The sequence below is a fragment of the Solanum lycopersicum genome, chromosome 6 (genome assembly GCF_036512215.1).
Source record: "Solanum lycopersicum chromosome 6, SLM_r2.1".
NCBI lineage: Eukaryota > Viridiplantae > Streptophyta > Magnoliopsida > Solanales > Solanaceae > Solanum > Solanum lycopersicum.
Window position 1 is genome coordinate 36749566 of NC_090805.1, and position 19521 is coordinate 36769086.

A 19521-nucleotide genomic window follows, 5' to 3' on the forward strand; every position below is an offset into this window, starting at 1 on the left:
TATTCTAAAATTAATAAATAACATTGGATAAGTTATCCTTCCCTGATGGAATAATAATGCTGCGATAAAATAAGTGAAATTACAAAAGTATTCATTTAAAATTTTTTTATACTTCACTTTAACATCCATGTATATTTGAATCCGGATTCTAAAGGTAAGAAATGTTCTTGTGAAAAATGGAGAAATTATCATATGTCTTGTTCACATGTCATTAAATTTTGTGAATATCGCGAAATCAAGCCAGAATCATATATAATTAAATTCTACTGTACAAAATATTACAAACAAACATACACAAGATACTTACCCTAGTGGGTGATGAAATATACTCACCACGAACTCCTTTCAATTTAATTGCAAATACTAAATATTTGCGGACATGTAGTATGCAAGTAAGAAGTCTACTAAGAATGATATGGATATAGCTCCGACTCGCATGACCAGAAAATATAGTGATTGTAAGGAAACGGGTCACACAAAGACAAGACGTCCTACTTGATTTTAAATATATTGTCTATATTTTTAAGATGAATGTAATTTTTATGTCTCGTTATTAATCATATAATATAGGAAAAATTGGTTATAATAGAAAACTATCAATTCAAATTAAATGCTATAAATTAGTTTGATTTAATTGTACCCTATAACAAAGTGTTGCTATTTTGCCTCTCTCCTTGTGAATCTCGGTTGCCACTCTCGTTCTCTTCCTTGCCTCTCTTGCTTTTTCTACAAACATAAATGTATAAAATGTGATTGTGTTTGTATAAAGCGAGAGACAATTGTATATATACATATATTTTCGTTTTCCTCTCTCCCCTCTCCCAAATCTCTCTCGCCACTCTCCTAGATCTTGCTCGTTCACTTGCCTCTCTCACTTTATACAAAAATGAAAATGTGTAATATGTGTGTGTTTGCATAAAGGGAGAGAAAATTGTATATATACATACATTATTGTTCTCCTCTCTCCCCTCTCTCAAATTTCGCTCACCACTCTCCGAGATCTCGCTCGCTCACTCGCATGTCTCACTTTATATAGATACAAATGTATACCTTGTGTTTGTGTTTGTATAAAGAGAGAGAAATTGTATATATAAATAAAAAACGTATATATTTTCGTCTTACACGCTTATGATTATACAAAATATGATCCTCCCCTGCCTAATTTTCTTTTGTCTTTCTCTCTTTTTCGCTTTATACAAACACATATTATTCAATTCATCTATTGTATATGTATACCAAAGCAATTATACAAATGCTTTCTTTTGTATATGTATAGTAAAAACTACTTTCTTTTGTATATGTATGGCGAAATATACATATTTGTGTTTGCTACGAAGTGCAATTATGCAAACTATAGTTATAACATACACACGATTTTGTGTTTGCTATATGTGAAAGTTGCTCTATAATGTATCATTTTCAAATAACGTTGACATGAATTTAATCTGTCTTGTTGCATTTTAAATAGATTGATTAAATTGATCTTTCAAGTGAGTTAAAAAGTAAAAAGATAATTTAATATTTTGTAAATACACAGTATTTATATTATAATTATAGAAATTATTTGACCTAAATTAAAATGTAATGATTTGACCTAACTTAAAAAGTAATGATTTGACATAACTTAAAGGAAAAAAAACATCCTCCAAATGTTGAAAATAAAGAGGAGAATTTCACTACACAAAAAAAAAAAAAAAAAAAACTTGCAAATGTTGAAAATAAAGAGGAGAATCTCACTGCACAAAATAATAAATTTCATACTTTGTTGAAATTTACATGAAATAACAAATTCAACACAGATAAAAATCTTATTTACTGCATGAAACTCTTTAGCCTTTCGAATAAAAATACATAAAAGTTACGTCTCTTCTGAGTTTTCTGAATTTTGTACATCTTCATTTTCACAATCATTCCAATATTTCTCATTTTGATAGTGATTGTTTCACATCTAGTTGATTTATGTAGTCTGGAAGTTCTTCGAGGTGAATTTTATAATTCAAAAATTGAATGTTGTAAATTTTCAGCGTTAAATCTTGGATCATGGAACACGATTACCTATAATATAATTAATATAATATAATTAAATAAATATGCACATATAATTAATAAAAAATTATAAAATTTCAATGAGAATTATCATATTTGCCTTTGAAAAATTCAACCTCTAGCCAAATGGAGAATTATGTATAGGCAATTCACACATATCATGTTGAATACCATATCGAAATCCGCTGAATTGCGCAAAATCAGATATCGAAACATGTGGAATTACAAAATCAATTATTTTCTGACTTAAAAAATTAGCATTAGTGTTAGAGGGCCCTGCAGAAAAATCAAATGTGGGATGATAAGACTTGGGAGTAGCCATCAATTGTGTGTTATTATCAATCAAATTATCTTCATCAATCAAATGATACTCCGGTTGATTTTGATCACGACCTTTACCTGCGGTCCTTCTACCTTGACGTGCATCATCTCTAAGTGTTGTTTGTCGTGATCGGTGAGATACTTGTACTGGTGGTTGTTCATCATGTTGAGTGGGAGGATTGTAATCAGGAGCAAAGCTCAATCGCGTTTCCTGGAAGACCGCATTTATTGACTCCATTGAAATACGAACGACTTCCTCCGCATATTGTCTCATTTCAATATATTGATTTTCATCATTTTCAATTATCCCAGCTCGACGATGCTGTATTTCATGACTCCTAGACTATAATAAATAAAAAAATCTTATTATTTTTTAAATATCGATATAATAATTTAAATTTTCATAATATACATACTAATGTCTCATGTCTTTCTGTCATGTGTTCATATCCTCTTTGTACAACATGTTGTGAATTTTTAATGAACATGCGAAAAATACCTCATCTACCTATGCAAGTAATTTGCTTAACCACTTATAAATGCAGATCGAAATATATAACTTTGACATTGTTCCCATACATATTGTATATAGTTAAACACATCTATATCCTCTTATTTTATAATAGATCGTTTATCACGCTTAAAATGATGTTCGAAAAAATAGATACACTGTCCAAAAATATGTTGTAGATAATCAAACTGTCTGACAACACGATCAATCATGTGCCACTCACGATAAATTCCATAAATGAGTGATACAAATGTCATCCAAACATATTGCATTGACCGACAACACTCAAACAATCCATTAATAACATCTTCTAAATAATGTTACCAAATAAACTATAAAAAAATATAAGTGAGATAATTATTAAATTTTTTTTACAAAAAAATAAAAATAAATATGTACATTAATATGTTATTTTGAGGACCTACCAAATATCTTCGTCCATGTCATTATATTCACATGATTTTCTTAGATAGTGAAATCTAAGTGTGAATAGTTAAAAATTTAAATAAAATGGGATACAAATATGAATAGTTAAAAATACTAATAATTTTAAATATCGAATCATCAATTAGATTTTTCAGTATATCCCTAATCACATCGATAACAGTTTATATTGTATTTTTATTATTTCTACGTCGCATCCATTTACGTGCAAACGCAGTTGAAGCCTCAAGTTGTTTGGTCTTTAGAGATTTCAGTAATGATTGTAGGGGAATATAAGTTACCATGCCCAAGTCCAGAATAACTAAAATTAACATTTCTTAGAATATAATTAAATTTAGAAGTGCATATTTACTAAAATATAAAAATAATTAAAAATGTATACCTGCATAAAGAGTGAAATCCAAAATTTCATTTGATTGTTTCATTGATGCACAACATAAGCAATTATAAAAATATGATATTCCTACTACTCCCCATGCTCGTATTGAAATTACATTTAAATTTTTCATGTCAATCAAAAGGTTCAAATTAAGTTTATTATTAGATATATCTGCAAATATTGATTCACCACATAACCATAATAAATATAATCTAAACCTTTTTTACACGTCATGTTTAGCTCAATATGCTCAATTAATTTATATGTTAACAATCTCCTAACACTAGAAAAATAATCATTCTCAGGTAACCATCCCATTGATGCAAACATCATTTCTTGTCTACTCAAAACTCCTAAAGTATCAAAGCCATTTAAAATTATAGGACTACCATCTATAACCATTACAGACAAAATTTCTGCATCTTGTAAATATTGGTAGCCTCGCCAGTTCGAATGTGAAATATATGCGTTTCTGGACGCCACCTTTCAATTAAAGCAAAAACTAGTCCAGAGTCATACGACACACATCCTACATCAAGAATTCTTTTAAACCTATAATTTTTAAAATACTGACGAATGCGAGGATGATATTTTATATGTTGTCAAATTCAGCATCACCACGACGTGTATATAGGCAATAATTTTCTTTTCTTAAGCTACCGTTCCAAATTTCTTTAGAACGATGATGAACTTGAATTTTTATATACATCATACTATATTGGATCATGATGTAGACGTACATATTTGACGGGTGTATATTTATATACAAAATATAAAAATAAATGTTAATGTTAATGTAATTATTTAAAGATGAATATATTCACAATACCATATAAAAGATAAATATTAAGCCTTCAAATCAAAAATAAAATAAATCCAAATTTACCTTAAAAAGGAAAAACTTTTGAAAAAGTTTGAAGAGAGTTGAAAATTATACTTTCTAAAGGAAAAGTTTAAAGAAAGATTTCAACCAATTTATAATAAAATTTCAATGAAACATGTGAACTTTTCTATTTTTAGGCATCCATGTCAGTTGAAAAATTTATTTTAATGTGAAAGTGAATGTTTGAACAATTAAAAAACAAAAGAAATTTGAAAGGAAATTTTGCTGCTTGTCAGTGAATTAAAAAGAAACAAAATTTACAATTTTTAAAAAAACAAAATTTGTAGCTATATTTTAAAAATAAAAATTACTATAATCGCTACCTTGACAACGATTTTTAAAATAAAAAAAATCCACTAAAATTATTGCCAAGGCAAAAAAAGAATTTTCACCGAAATTGCTGCCTTAAAAAACTAATATTTTCACCTAAAATTATAAAAAATGCTGCATTGCAATTGTTTTTTAAAAAAGATCAATGAAAACCACTGTCATGACAGCGATTTCTGAAAAAGAAATATTCGTTTTTACAGAAATGCTACCATAGCTGTGATTTTATTTTTTAAAATAAAAATATTCGCAAAAACGCTACACAGGTAGTTATTTTTTGTAAAAAAAATGAAAAATATCGCTTCTAGATCAGCAATTTTGATCAGTTAAAGAATCAACGACGCGAAAACAAAATCGATACGTCAGTAGCAATTTTGCACTTTTGGTTAGAAAAATTTTTGATGTACCCTTTTGAAATTTTTGTTATTTATTTTGCCCTTGAGGCTTCGGACTACTCATGTATATTCACATTATTTTAATACAATGCATAATAAAATTCATAACCTTAATAACTTATTCTAATGACAATTTTTCATACTTTTCTATTAAAAAATTCCACCATATATATCAGTTATGAATATATTTTTTTGACTAATTCTTATGTTTATTTATGTTTTGATTTTTTCACTAATGAACTAGATGCTTTAAATTATATATTCTTTTAATTTAGTCACTTGAAATTTTGTATTTTATGTATTAACTAGCAAATTTTCCACGTTTCGTGCGATGTTAAATGATCTTATTAAATTAATGGATGATTTTTTTCTTGATCATTATTTAAACTACACATATTTTTTTAAGAAAATTGACATAAATTACAACATTTCAAATTGTCATCTGATAATAGAAGGCATCTTTCCTTGACTTCCCATACTGAACGATCTTTCATAAATTGTTCAAGCATCTATTTCTCTACATTCTATTTTACGACATAGAAGTTCATCCTAAATTTCACCATATAGTTGCAAAAAATGAGATAATTATGTATTCACTATATACTGTGAACTTACCTTTAATATTACATTGAAGAGTAGTAAAATATGTAACCTAATACATTTCGAAATTTCAAAGTAAGATCCATACTATGCTTCATTTATGTATTAGGTCTATTCGGGTGGTTCTTATTTATGCTTAGTGTTAAACTCAATTATTTAGTGTGGAATAAATTTAGATATGAATTAAGGTCAAAGAGTTTTCTAGGACAAAGTTGAGTTGAAAGCTTACCGATTAAGTTTTTGAGATAAGATTATACTTAGGTCAACTTGAAAAGATCATATCTCTCCAAATATAATGAATTAGGTGGTTCATGACGTATCAAATTAATAATCTATGAGTCCTCTTCCCAATGCCCTTATCTCGAGTTCAGAATAAAAAGTAATGCTCGTTTTAGTGAAGCCCAGACAACCAATGTTCCACGGCTTGTACTACAAATGATAGAATTTTACACGGAGCGCAGAGTGATTCTTTTCAAAAATTTATTCACGTGTTTTAGGGTAATTTTAGTCCTTTTCCAAGCTTTTTAATCCTATTCTAAATGAATTTTGGGTGTTTTAACGAAGTATATCATCCAACTAACAGGTTTTTTTTGTCAAAATCATTTATCTAATCATTCGATTATTTTAAATATTCTCTTAAAACTCACCTAGAGCTCCTCTTCTCCATCAAGAACCCTATAGTTCATGTCAAAAATTCAAGATATAAAGAGAAACTTTCCCTCCAATATTTCTTTCAAGTTTTTCCGCTCTAAGAACTTCATAAAAGAGTTTCTTCTCTGAATATCAATCCCCAAGATTCCAAGCTCAAAGGTTTCCTTGAAGAAAGCTAATGTTCTTCTTCAAGCTCAAGACAAATTAGGTTTTTCTTCCAAACTTCTTCAAGAAATTTGTTCTTTCAGATATATATACGTAAGACTATCATAGTGTAACGATCCGAAAAACTAGTAGGTGAAACTAGAGTCTAACAAGTGTATTATTGAGTTTGTTATGGATTTTATGTTGTAGAATAACATCCCATGCTTAAAACAAGGTTATAGGGTTAATCTTCAAGGTACAACTCACCAAGGACCAACCAAGGGTCCTTGAGGAAAACCCTAACAAGTTCACTAAAAACTGCCCAAAAAGGCCACCCACGGATGGCATCTACGGTCAATAGATGGACCCACGCCTCCTGGGAAGGGGTCGTGGGTCAAGGACTCCTTTTAGGAGCTGACGGCCTGACCTAAGACTCAACAGCACGACCTGTAGGTCCACTTACGACCCGTGTGTGTAGGGAGTGAGTCTTCACCTGCAAAAGTTGTTTCGGTTCGGCCAAAGATTAAACATTATAGGTAATTGGTTAATTAGGTTTGAGTGCAAGTTATATATATATCCTTTTATGAAGACGAAGTTGACTATAAATTTGATATTTGTTCCAATAGTAAAAACTCATTTTCTCTCACTAGTGAGTGACAAGCTAACACTGTTCCACTTCCAGTTCCACTGTTCGTCTTACATCAAGAATAGTTCGTCATCAATGATTCGTGAGCCAACTTTACATACATTCACATCTATGACAGGGATAACTTTGATGTGAGAAGCAGGTACTAGTTAGCAACTACAAAGAACCATTGATTCCTCTATTCCTGATGCGCATGAGCCAGAATCTCCAGCCTACGGTTTCTAGTTAGAACGATCCAGTAATGTGCCAACCTGCCAGAGCTTCTGAGCTCAGCCCAAACGACACCCCAGAAGTCGGGGTTATGATATTATGAATAATGGAAGTACATACATTAATCATTTAACAGAGAGAAGTATCAAGGCAGTTGAATGTTTCTTACACCCTCAATATTCTCTGTTCACTACAATACTGCAGATTTATTGTAAACAAGTCTGTGATAAACCCAGTCACTGTTTTCATCAAGATGTCGGTGAAACATCAGCTAATACTCACCTACTTATTTTAAGTAAAAATAGAAAGAAAAAAAAATCACCCTAATAAATATCAAGTTACAACTAATCTGTAGCATAACAACATATCATGTACACAAACATGGCAGATCCAAATACAAGCATTATCATAGTTTCTTGAGCTTCTTCTGTCAACTACATGAAAAATTTACAAGCACCTTTGTGTGACTTTAGCCCTTGGTCAGCAGCTATTTCTTGCCCAAGTAGATGTGACTGCTGCATAAAACTATTTTCCTGTGAAACATACATCAAGGTTAGCAAATGGAACGTCTTCCTAAAAACTAAGCAATAAGGCTCAAGTGTATAGCAACATCTGACATCATTCAACAATACAAACACATCTGACGACTTTCAATCACTAGGTAAAGACCAAAGGTAGAGGAAGATTTCTTACCAATCTTAAAAGCAAAGGGGGATTTTAAAAAAATTAAATGAAATAGAAAAACAGCTCAGTATGTGACATTTGTGCATGAATGAGAGATAAGGAGAGAGAATCCTATGTTAAAGAAGTAGTGCAAACTTTTACATTACTGTTTCCAAGGCAGAAGTTGATAAATCTTGTGCCTCATAGAATTTCACACTCCAATCCTAACAATTAATATGCCCAACGATGAGAACTGAACATGAATCTTTTTCCACACTATATGACAATTTGGTATCAGGAATTCTGGAAAAGTAAAATCATAAACTCTGCTCCACAGGGATAATTACTATAATTCCAAGGAACCCTAGCTTATCCTAAAGATCCTGAGTATAAAATATAAGAGTACATCATACAAGTCCATGAAACAAAGTGTAACTGGACCACTTCTTCCTTTCTCAGTCTTACACATTCACAGGAAGAAAGAGGAAAAGTAATTAAAAAAAACACCATAGAAACGGATGACAACTTGCCACTCTGGCCCAATGATAAGAAAGTGAAAAAACTATAGAAAAACACAAAAGCTAGCAATTGGATTCTAAAAACAAACAGATCCCTGTAGATTTTCTTGTTATTAGTTTTGCCCTTACAATTATCCTGCTCGCAACTAATCACAGCAATCTTTTGAATATAGTTCCTAAACAGAGTAAGGTATGGGGATGGGGAACCTTTAGCCAGAAAAGATACAGATCACTCTAGTTCAGACAAGCCAATGCTCAGATTTAGCTATAACATCTTGACGACGTTGCAATGAAGGCATAGTCAAGCATCTAATAAAGAAATTAAAGGTACAGTTATAGTTCCTTTTTTTCAAATGTTTTTAACTTTACAGTAAGCTCCAGATTTTAAAGAAAGAGTGAGTGCCAGAATGTAAACCACAGCTTAACTTCAAAAACGATTCCTAATAGACCATGTGCAGCTGCTATTTGATTTCCAGTTGTCTCAAATACTCATAGTATTTGCTTGTTATAAATGAGAAACCCTTTGATCCTAGTATATATGTCCAGATGAAGCCAAGATAAGTAGCTAGACCCAGAACTAAAGATGAAAAGTTAATGAGCCAGCAATACGAAAGATGCCCTAGAGATGCCACAGTTAAGACCTATCAGAAGGTGTTTATCTGGTAATCATATATTGCTTTTATTAAACAAGGCCATAATTAATAGGGCGAAAAGTTAAAGAAAATGAGGTGAACTGGATAGTGCCATAGGAAAAATTTATGCCAATTTCCAAAAAGGTAGCATTTACGATAATGACTAGCCAAATAAAATGTTGAACACAGAGTAGTGACAAATCACTAAAATGGTCACTTATTTGACAACTATTTCAGTTGAGCTCGATTTCGTAGGATTTAGTAACATAAAGAAGTGCCAACATTCTGGTCGAAAAGAAACTGACCGAGTCACCGAGATAAACCACATCTGCCAAGCTTCAAAATTGAAGCATCAAATAAATGTTCAAACAAGAATAAAATTGAATTCAACTATACAATTTGCTTCCTATGAGAGAAATATCACATAAAATTCGACTACTTGCTTACAAGTAATAATCCATGTCGCGTATAAAGGTTGAGGTTAAGGGTGCTATTCTTAGGATGCATAGGGCAGTAATAGACCTAGGAGTTTTTACCATGTGGGTTCAACATATGAAGGAGATTTAAAAAAGAAAACAATAAACTAAATTTTATTAATTAAAAATCAATTAATATATCGTTATTATTTAATTAATTTTTTTATTAAATAAATAATTTAAATATATGCTTTAATCAGAATAATGAGGAAAAGCACAAGAAAAAGGGTTCAACCACAAAGCAATGAAGAATTTGAATTGACAACTATTTTTAGTTATTTTTTAAAAAAGAAAAAACTTAAATAGTGTAGTTTTTCTTCTTTTTATAGATTAATATATTGGAAAAACTTTCCTAAATTATCTTATATGTGTTGGAAAAGAGAAACAAATGTATTGTGTTGTTGGTTGGTGTTGGGAAAGAGTAAAAAAGCGTATTGTGCTGTTGGCTGGTTCGAACTCAGGATCTCCTTCCAAAAATGAAACCACTTTACCGCTGGACCATTGGCTTGCTTTTGTTTAACCGGAGTCAATATAATATCTATACATGTATTGTCCAGAAGACAAACCAAATCTACCTATATATACAATATAAATTTTTTTATGAAGTGGGTTCTTATGGACCCTCTTGACACTATGTAGGTTCGCCCCTGGCATAAGGGTAGAGTGACTGGGCCAGACGAGATCCCGGTTGAATTTTGGAAGGTTGCAGACAGGGCAGGTGTGGAGTGCTTGACAGAGTTGTTTAATGTCGTTTGTAGGACACAAAGATGCCTGAAGAATGGAGGTGAAGTACAATGATTTTGTTGTTCATGAACAAGGGTGACATCTAAAATTGCAATAACCAAAGGGTATCAAGCTGCTAAGCTACAATATGAAGGTTTGGGAGAGGGTGGTGGAGATTAGAGGGAGGAGGGGCGTGGCTATTTTTGAAAACCTGTTTAGATTCATGTCAGGGCCTGAATGACAGAAGTCATTCATCTCGTAAAAAGACTGGTGGAGCAATATATGGAAGCGAAGGACTTACCGATGATATTCATCCACCTAGAGAAGGCTTACCATGAAGTCCCAAGGAAGGTTCTATGGAGTTGATTGGAGCCTAGAGGTATATATGTGGCTTACACTAGGAAAATAAGGGTATATATGATGAAGCCAATACTCATGTAAGGACACTGGGAGGAGACTCTGAGCAGTTCCCAATTTGGATGGGGTTGCACCAGGAATCAGCCCTTAGCCTTTTTTATTAGCCTTGGTGATGGATGCATTGACACGACAAATTCAAGGTGAGGTGTCATGGTTATGTTATTCATGAACAGCATAGTTCTGATCGAAAAAACTCGTGGCGAAATTAATGCTGAAAAGATATTATTCCTATTTACCAAACCTTAGTCAATATATTATGTTAGCCAATATCACCTTCAAAACTCAACCTTATTTGACACGTTTTTCTTCATACAGGTTTAAAATTTCTTTAATGTTAATTTACTTTACAAGGTAAGATAACTTTCATAATAGTACCAAGAAGGTATTGCAAACAACAACCAGAGAGATCACAACATTGTTGTTTTTATTATATCCACAAGAATCTTGATACTAAGATAAGAGTTTCTATCACACTACACTTACACCAAAAAGTATAGGCATCAATTTTTTATAAAAGGGATATGACGTCTTTAATCTTCAAAGCATCTCTATTTCCTTTCCAACAGGATAGTTCAAAAACTGCAAGGAAATGGTCTTCAACATTTGCTTCCATCCTCTATTCATTTTTTGACTTTGCAGTACTCCAATATACTTCTCACACATTCCAACCTCATTGGGAACCACTGCGTTGCTGCAGACACATCTGGATATGAATTTCCAAGTCCAGCTTATCTTGTCCACCCATGCTTATGACTCAACCCATAATGACACCTCAAATTTTAGATCATCAATGATAAGCTTCAGTGAACCCAATAATTTGATACCAGTTAATTTCGCACATCCTTGCTCATCTCATATATGCTTTATTTCTGGTATCTTCATCAATTTTGAGGATCCACCGAATTAACCTCCAATTGTCCTCAAGAGATTCTAGCATAAGCAGGAAAACTAGACAACTTTATCTAGACATGGCAGGGATCATCACTCCAAACACAACTTAGATTTTTCTAAGTTCCACCTTGCAGTTAAATTCTTTTCACCCCAACCCTCAATGGAAATCAAACAAGAAATAGTCACTCTTTTTCTTTAAAACTGGTAAAAAGAAATAGTCACTCCCAGTTCTATCTACTCATTGTTGTAGTGCAATGTTACTGGGAGGGATCATATGAGATCATAGCAATACAACCAAAAGAACTAATTCAACATCTGCTTAGATATTCCATTTCACCTTCAATAGAGTATCTGCCAATTAAGAACTTATTTTTACTAAAGATATTCATTTTCCACAATCTCATACTGTATAGGCCATGCCATGATTTGAGCTACTTTTGCAACAGAACTCCTTTTTTTTATTCCCAAAATATGTGCATCCGCCATCCAGCATTATTTTCAATCTCCGAATGATGATCATAGATTGATTGCCCCTTGCACGGTGAGGACTCTGATATATCTTTCAAGAGAATTAAAGTTTTGGATTACTGATGTTAGGCGTATTAATGCGTCTTTTGGCCATGTTTCACCCACATTTATGCCTCGTCTGGAGAGTAAACACGAAATATTCCCAACTAATACTAGCATTCTAGAACTAATTGAGGAGTAATGTTGATTCGCAGGTGAAAAGCTCACAAAAAAAAGGCCCAAGTGTGGAATATAAGCAGACCCTTGTGACACGAGGCTTGGGTTGAGTTTCTAACAGAACTCAATCTATAACAGCTAGAGGAGAAAAAAGTTGGGGGCTCTTGCAGCACGAGCGCAGGCAACGTGGCCAATAAAGTCCCACCTATTTTTGGGTGGAGCCTCTTAGTCTTCTCCACATACTATGTAAGAAACCCTTGGAAGTTTTTGAGGGGTGGGGTGGGGTGGGGGGGGGGGATCAATATTTGGAGCACAGAACAGACCCAACTTCTTCTATTAGGATCAATTTTTTAATTAGCATTATTTCTTGCATTGAACATGATTGCAAGTGTAATAGAATTATGAGTGGCTAAATGATCTATTTTTCTAGGGTTATGGCCAAAGTATGACAGTTTGCATTGTAATCTAAGTGTTATTGCAGTACTATCTCATGAGTGATTCATTTAACCTTATGATTACTATTTTTCTGTTTCAATACCAGTAGAAAAAATGTACATTTTCTAAAGGGACTTGAGAGACAGAAGTTCAGATAGAATAAGGTTAAATGGAGTAGATGCATTCTTACGGGAGCGGATTTACAGCTAGGATAGAAATATACCTAGGTTTGCCCTACTTATGTTTTATATTGGATATGAAAATGCATTTGTGGAAGCCAACATTCATCGCTTAACAATATAGGTATGAGGCTAACACGAAAAGGACATCAGAGGTTGGGAAAACCATAATCTTATTATTAATCTCGTGAAGCAACAGGTCAGTAGTAATGTGCAGGATAACCTAGACGCAGACACTGGGTGGAACATATAAGCGGCATAACCCCAAAATCTGTCTTTTATTGTGTTATCAAAACAGCCAATTCAATCATTGTAATCTTAATGCTTTAAATCGTAAAACTAGAAGTAACAAAACAGACTACCTTTTTTGTGGAAAGCACTTGTCCTATACATGCGCACACTAACCCAAAAAAAGGTTTCCCCTGTCCTTTAAAGACATCAGGCTTTCCGGATTGTTTTTATATAGAAAATATCGTTGGGATTTCAAAAACTTCCAGCTGGTCACCTTATTTCTTCGCTGAAGGTGCGATCCCCCCCGCCCCCCCTCAACTAATGCAACTTTCCTATAGTTATATCGCAAGACTGGCTGTCAAAAGTCCCTGTAGGATTCAACCTTTTCAACTGCATCACAATCATGTTATTACTTGACGACCACGTACACTTATGTGTGCACATGAATTGTAACAATGACATGGTAGGAATATAATTAATTGCTGTTTCTCCATCTCCTACATATCTTGTGTTTCCCCTCGGAAGCCAATTTCATACATTGACAAAGGTCAAGAATGCTTATCAAAAGTAATTATGTCGAAAAAACTTTTCCACCTCTCAACAGTACAAACCAATTATCACTTGGCTGCCTCTAACAACTTGAAACTTTTGCTGCAAGCCAAAAATACCATATTCCACCCTATATTATCATACCAACTTTGTATCAAACACCTATCTCATCACCGTATACTAAGCTCCAGTTTCTCAGTGATTGGTACTCAAGTAAACGAGTAGGCAAAAAGAAGTAGGAAGTTGGTAGCAGATAAGAGCACGACTAAAAAACTTTAGTCTCTAGGTAAGAGAGAAGGGGTGAAGATTTCAAAAGAGGTTGTGATGAGATAACAGAGGGTTCAGGAAAAAAGAGTATGAGATTCAGAAAAGAGAAAGATGTTAAGGGATATGACAATCATCAAAACATCTCATGCACAATGTCAGTGGAAAGAGGTAATGAAAGTTGCACGCATCCCAAAAGTTAGAAAAGACCACGTACCGAAAAATGATTGAGATCTCTATAATAGTATAGTGTTACCCACATTATCACTTGGGGAACTTATTAATAACACTCCTCAACTCTACAATATTACATCCTGATTTATCATCTTTGTCAGAATCCCAAAAGGTTGAATAATCCATGCCATGCATCAAATTTTTCACCAATTATGAACTTGTCTCCTACACATATCGCACTAGTGGCTGTTTGAAAAGGTTCTACTCAAAATCATATTCCTATATACATTTTTTTACTATGCTCATTGTAATAACCCAATTATCCTCGAGTATTGTCCTTATCCTCTATTGTTACTTATTCTGAATTCAACACCCATAAACAATTCTCATTTAGGAAGGCAACATGCTATGATGTCAGAGATATTTGTTTTACACTATCAAGGTAAAAAAAATCTAAAACTCTAACTTGCCTACCAGTCAGCTCACATTTCCTCTAACTGCATCTTCCAAACATATGAACTATACACTCTTATAACTGCTGGAGAATGCACAAAGTTCTAGAAAATTAGGGAAAACTATGGAAAGCTAGGACGCAATGTGGCTAGGAGCATTCTAAAGTTGAAGACCCAATCACAATCACTAATAAAAAGAAAGTTTGAAATAAACATCAGTTACGTAGCAGTAATTATAAAGACTTAATAATTTAACTAATAACGCAAGAAGAAGTATAACAAAAAAAGCGGGGAACTATGAGGATCTTGTAACACAACAACTATGTAGATATATACAGCCAACAACCAATAGCTTGCATCGTTAACTGCAAACATGATCGGTTATGCACTCATGAAAAACGTCTTTAATTGACAATTTTACTCAGAAAATGGGCCTTTGGAAACCATACTAATGAATTATCAGCGATCTCTTAAGGATAGTTCAACGCTCTAACTTCAAGTATGATCAAATTGATCATGTGAAGAACAGGATAATATGTTTTAGGTAAAGTTCACTGCTTTTAAGAACATACAACAAGGTGGTTTGTAAATTACACCAAAAGAGCCCCTTCAAGTACTCAATTCAGACAGATTATTTCTACTAGTTCTTCAGCATCTTAGGAAATCCCAGCTTTCAGACAGAATAGATTTATTTTTCCGAAGCCAAGAAAATGCAAACAGGTACAGTAAATATCTTAAATTTTCACCTGCCGAAGGGGGATGCTTGGCAGCACATTTAGACCTTTCAATCTGTAACTGAGTTTCCATGAACATATTCATCCTTTGTACCTCAAGGTCCTTGGTGAATTCCATCCTCTGCTTCTCCAACTCCATCATCTGCTGCTGCTTTGAGCTTTCAATCCTTTCATATATCTCCCCAAACCTCAAAATTGCCCTAGCTAATTCCTTAAATGCGGTGGTATCCTCGGATAACCCTACGTACTCCATCTTATTCTTCCTCTCTCCACTCCCAAAGGCCAAATCATCATGTGAGCTGTCATTTGAACCACTTGAATTCAACCTGGATGATCCACCTGAATAATTCAATGCACCAAAGTTTGAGTCGGGGCTAATTTTTTCCTTAACGGCAAGTGATATCGAGGCAGACGGTCTTCTATTACACGGTGAGGCAGAAACATTATTGGTTGCGATGAGATAATCAAGACGGTTATAAAAGGGCCACTTTGAAGGAGTTGACTTGTTTTTCTCAAGCTTGTACTTCTTCTTCAAAGTATCGATCCGGTTCTTACATTGTACATCAGTGCGCTGAGGCTTAACTCCATTTTGACGTGAATTAACGGAGTAGGCGACTTCCTTCCAGTCCTTCTGCCGGAGATTACCGCGATTAAGCCTGAGATAGCGATCGCCCCATGCTTCGATTAGGGTTTCAGTAGCACCTTCACTCCAGCAGTCTTCACGTCCTCCAGCGTGAGGCCTAAAGGTGTTCTGAGTAGTAGTTTGGTTCTCCATACAAGAGAGAAAATCGGCGACCGACTCCGATTCAGGCGTGATCGGTATTTGAAGTTTGCAAGAGAGAGAGCAGGGTGCTAAGGTGGATCGGAGGTGAGGGGGAGAAACATCGGGGGAATGGGATAAGGAATGGGAAAGGGAAGTTGGCCGTACATCTGACCGGAAGAGGGGGACGTCAGCACCTGTCTATTGGATGATTGGACAGAGTGGGTTATCCCTACGATTATCTATGATTTCTTCTAATTTACCCCTCACTTTTGCATTTGAACACTCGATTGAATATTTTCAAATAATCTATGCAAATTTGTTTATTTGTAAATACATTCGTATTAACAATAGCAATTATATATATTAATGTCAATTTATTGTTGAATTTTGAGTCTTTTTTTTATGTAGATAAATAAAAGTTTAACGTTTCGGGTCCTTGTACTTTCTTTGGCTTCGAAGTGGAGGAGGACCCGCAAAGGTTCATTGATGATGTGGTTAAGGTGCTAGATGCTATGGGGGCATCATGCAAGACGACTTCCCTTGATAGGTTCTTCTCCTTGGAATTAAGGGAGAGGAAAATGCAAGAATTTATCAAATTTTGTCAAGGGGGTAAGGATACAGTTAAGTGTTTGCCTATACCTCTATCCCCTTTTGATATTCAAACTTGCTTATTCGCTTGTATCGTCTTATGATGCAGACACAAGTAACTAGGATCAGCATCCAGCGCCCCCTTGATCCAGCTTTGCACTTGGAGTCATTTGTGAGCCTCCTTGTATTTTGGAGGACACATTTATTGATTTTCAGTACTTTTGTTACTAGGATGTTGTGGGGTCTGTCCCAAGATCCATCTCAGTTTAGAGGCTTCATAGATATACAGACTAATGTTAGTCTTTTGATTTTTTCAGTATTATTCCTTTTGTTAAGACTTGACTTGTCAGCTTTCGGCTAAGTTTGAATGTTTCATCTTTATAAACATTCTTAGTTATGATATTCTTTTTAGTTAAGTTATAATTATTGTCTTTCACTGAGTTAAGTATACTAGAACAAGGGTTCGCTCGAGGCCAGCAATGGTCATCGAGTGCCGACCACGTTCAAAGTGTAGGCTCGGGCGTGACATAGTTAGTATCAGATCAAAAGTCCAAGAGTCCTAGGGAGTCATGAAGCCGTGTTCGTAGAGTCTTAGTCATCAGTGTGAAGCGCATCACACCTATGATTAGGAGGCTGCTACATTTAGAAATTTCTTCGCTTCTTTCATATCCCTTTTCGTGTGTTAGAGTTTATTTCTAATTTGTGCTTGCATGTGTTTCATATTTAGGGTAAGGAATGTGAATCTAGGCATTAGGCCTATTTTGAAGAGGCTTTCTCGGGACGTTTCTTTGCCCAAGAACTGAAAGAGGCAAGGGTGTGAGAGTTTCTTACTCTTAATGTCAAACCCATGATTCAAAGGTCTCATGGCATATGAATGAATGATATGAACAACGTTATGTGTTATATAAAAAATGATATGTGCTATGTGCACGCTGTTATGTGTTGTGTGCAAAATGTTAAGTATAATAATGCATGTTACTCTAATGATATAACTTTCCTAATCCAAGTTTGGAAAGCTCATAAACTTTTCTAATCCAAATTTGGAAAGCTCACTCACTTTCCTAATCTCAATTTGGCAAGTCCACTAACTTGACCTTCTACAATCATCTTGTTAGGAAAGAGCTATTCTTAATCATCCATGTCCTTGGTATGTGCTTGCATATATCCACACTTAGTACAAGTGTGTACTAACCCCATACAACTCTACAATTTTAGGTGCAGGCACAGGTGGACGCTAAAGCTATGGGTGGACGCTGAAACTATATGAATGTGGAGCATTCATCCAGACTTGGTAGGCCCTTATGCTTTCGAGGATGCTTGCCCATTATATTCTATCTTAGTTATAGGATTGAGTTAGTGGAGTATGTTCCTCTAGCGTTTCTTTCCGCTTTTGTTGATACATTGTATTGGTGCCATTTTGGCAAGTATACATTTTTATGTTATGATAAACTATTTATTTCATTTGATGATCTTAATGTTAGATGGTTGATGGTGAACAATTATAAATCTAATAGGATGATTAGTATGTATGTTAAGAAACAAAAAGTTTCAAATTTTTCGCTAAAATTAACCTAGATGAAGTAAAAATGACGTAAGTAGGCTTGTCTACGACCTCTGAGAGGTCAATGACGCCGTTCTCGTCTGGGGTCTAGACTCCGATCATGACAAAGTTGGTATCAGAGTACTAGGTTAAATTACAGAAATAATAAGTTCACATCAACCACATTGAGTAGTTTCAAAGTCATGGTAGTTCTGCATGATGCGTAGGAAAATTTCCCTTCTTCTGATCTTATCGTTCCTTTCCTAATGTTTGACTTCTTGGTGTTATGAGCGTGTCTAAAATTGAATGTTGTTTACAGAGAATGAACACTAGGAGAACTATTGGTCAGAAGAGAGGAGTAGCAACTGCTGGGGACAATCAAGTTCCACCCCAGGCTCCAGCTGAAGGAGTAGCCATGCCAGTTAACCCTGCTGGGTTGACTGATGCTGAGGTGAGCGCATCTCTGGCCCAGATGGTACAGTCCATCACCATGCAAGCTCAAGCCATGACTGCCAAGGTCAATCGATAGAATATTCAAAGGGAGAACCCACCGGTATGTAGTATGGCTGAGAGGCTACGAGACTTTACAAATATGAATCCTCCTATTTTCACAAGGTCCAAGACTTCATCCTCCCAGGAATTCATGCATGAGGTACACAAGATTTTGGTGGCCATGGGGGCCACATATACTGAGAAGGTTGAGCTGTCTTCCTATCATCTCAAGGATATTGCACAAACTTGGTGCAAGATGTGGCAGGATAGCCGAGCTTTGGGCGGAGTTCCGGTCAGGTGGGAGTTGTTTAAGATAGCCTTCCTGGAGAGATTTTTCCCCAGGGAGATGAGAGAGTCCAAGGTTGTGTCTAACAGCAGAGACGATTTGATTAAATTCTTGACATGGATTGTTGAGGATCTCGTGGAGGAGTGTAGGGCAGCTATGCTGCATGATAGCATAGATCTTTCCACGCTTATGGTCCATGTCCAGCAAGTGGAGGAAATCAGGAAGAGGAAGCACAAACAGGTTAAGGCAAGCTAAGGAGAATTTTTCAAGGAA

The 19521-nt window shown here is 34.5% G+C and overlaps 1 protein-coding gene across 1 annotated transcript; it reads right to left on the reverse strand.

Moving 5' to 3' along the window:
* Positions 1-7654: 7654 nt before the first annotated feature.
* On the reverse strand, positions 7655-16708 carry LOC101246435 (trihelix transcription factor ENAP2). Its single transcript, XM_004240868.5, has 2 exons — positions 15592-16708; positions 7655-8090 (listed from the first exon to the last, which is right to left on the reverse strand). The coding sequence occupies exons 1-2, from the start codon at positions 16352-16354 to the stop codon at positions 8083-8085; spliced, it is 771 nt and encodes a 256-aa protein (XP_004240916.1). The 5' UTR covers positions 16355-16708; the 3' UTR covers positions 7655-8082.
* Positions 16709-19521: the final 2813 nt, after the last annotated feature.

Excerpts from the sequence above, each read along its gene's own strand:
- LOC101246435 (XM_004240868.5), bottom strand. The coding sequence starts at position 16,354 with ATGGAGAACCAAACTACTACTCAGAACACCTTTAGGCCTCACGCTGGA.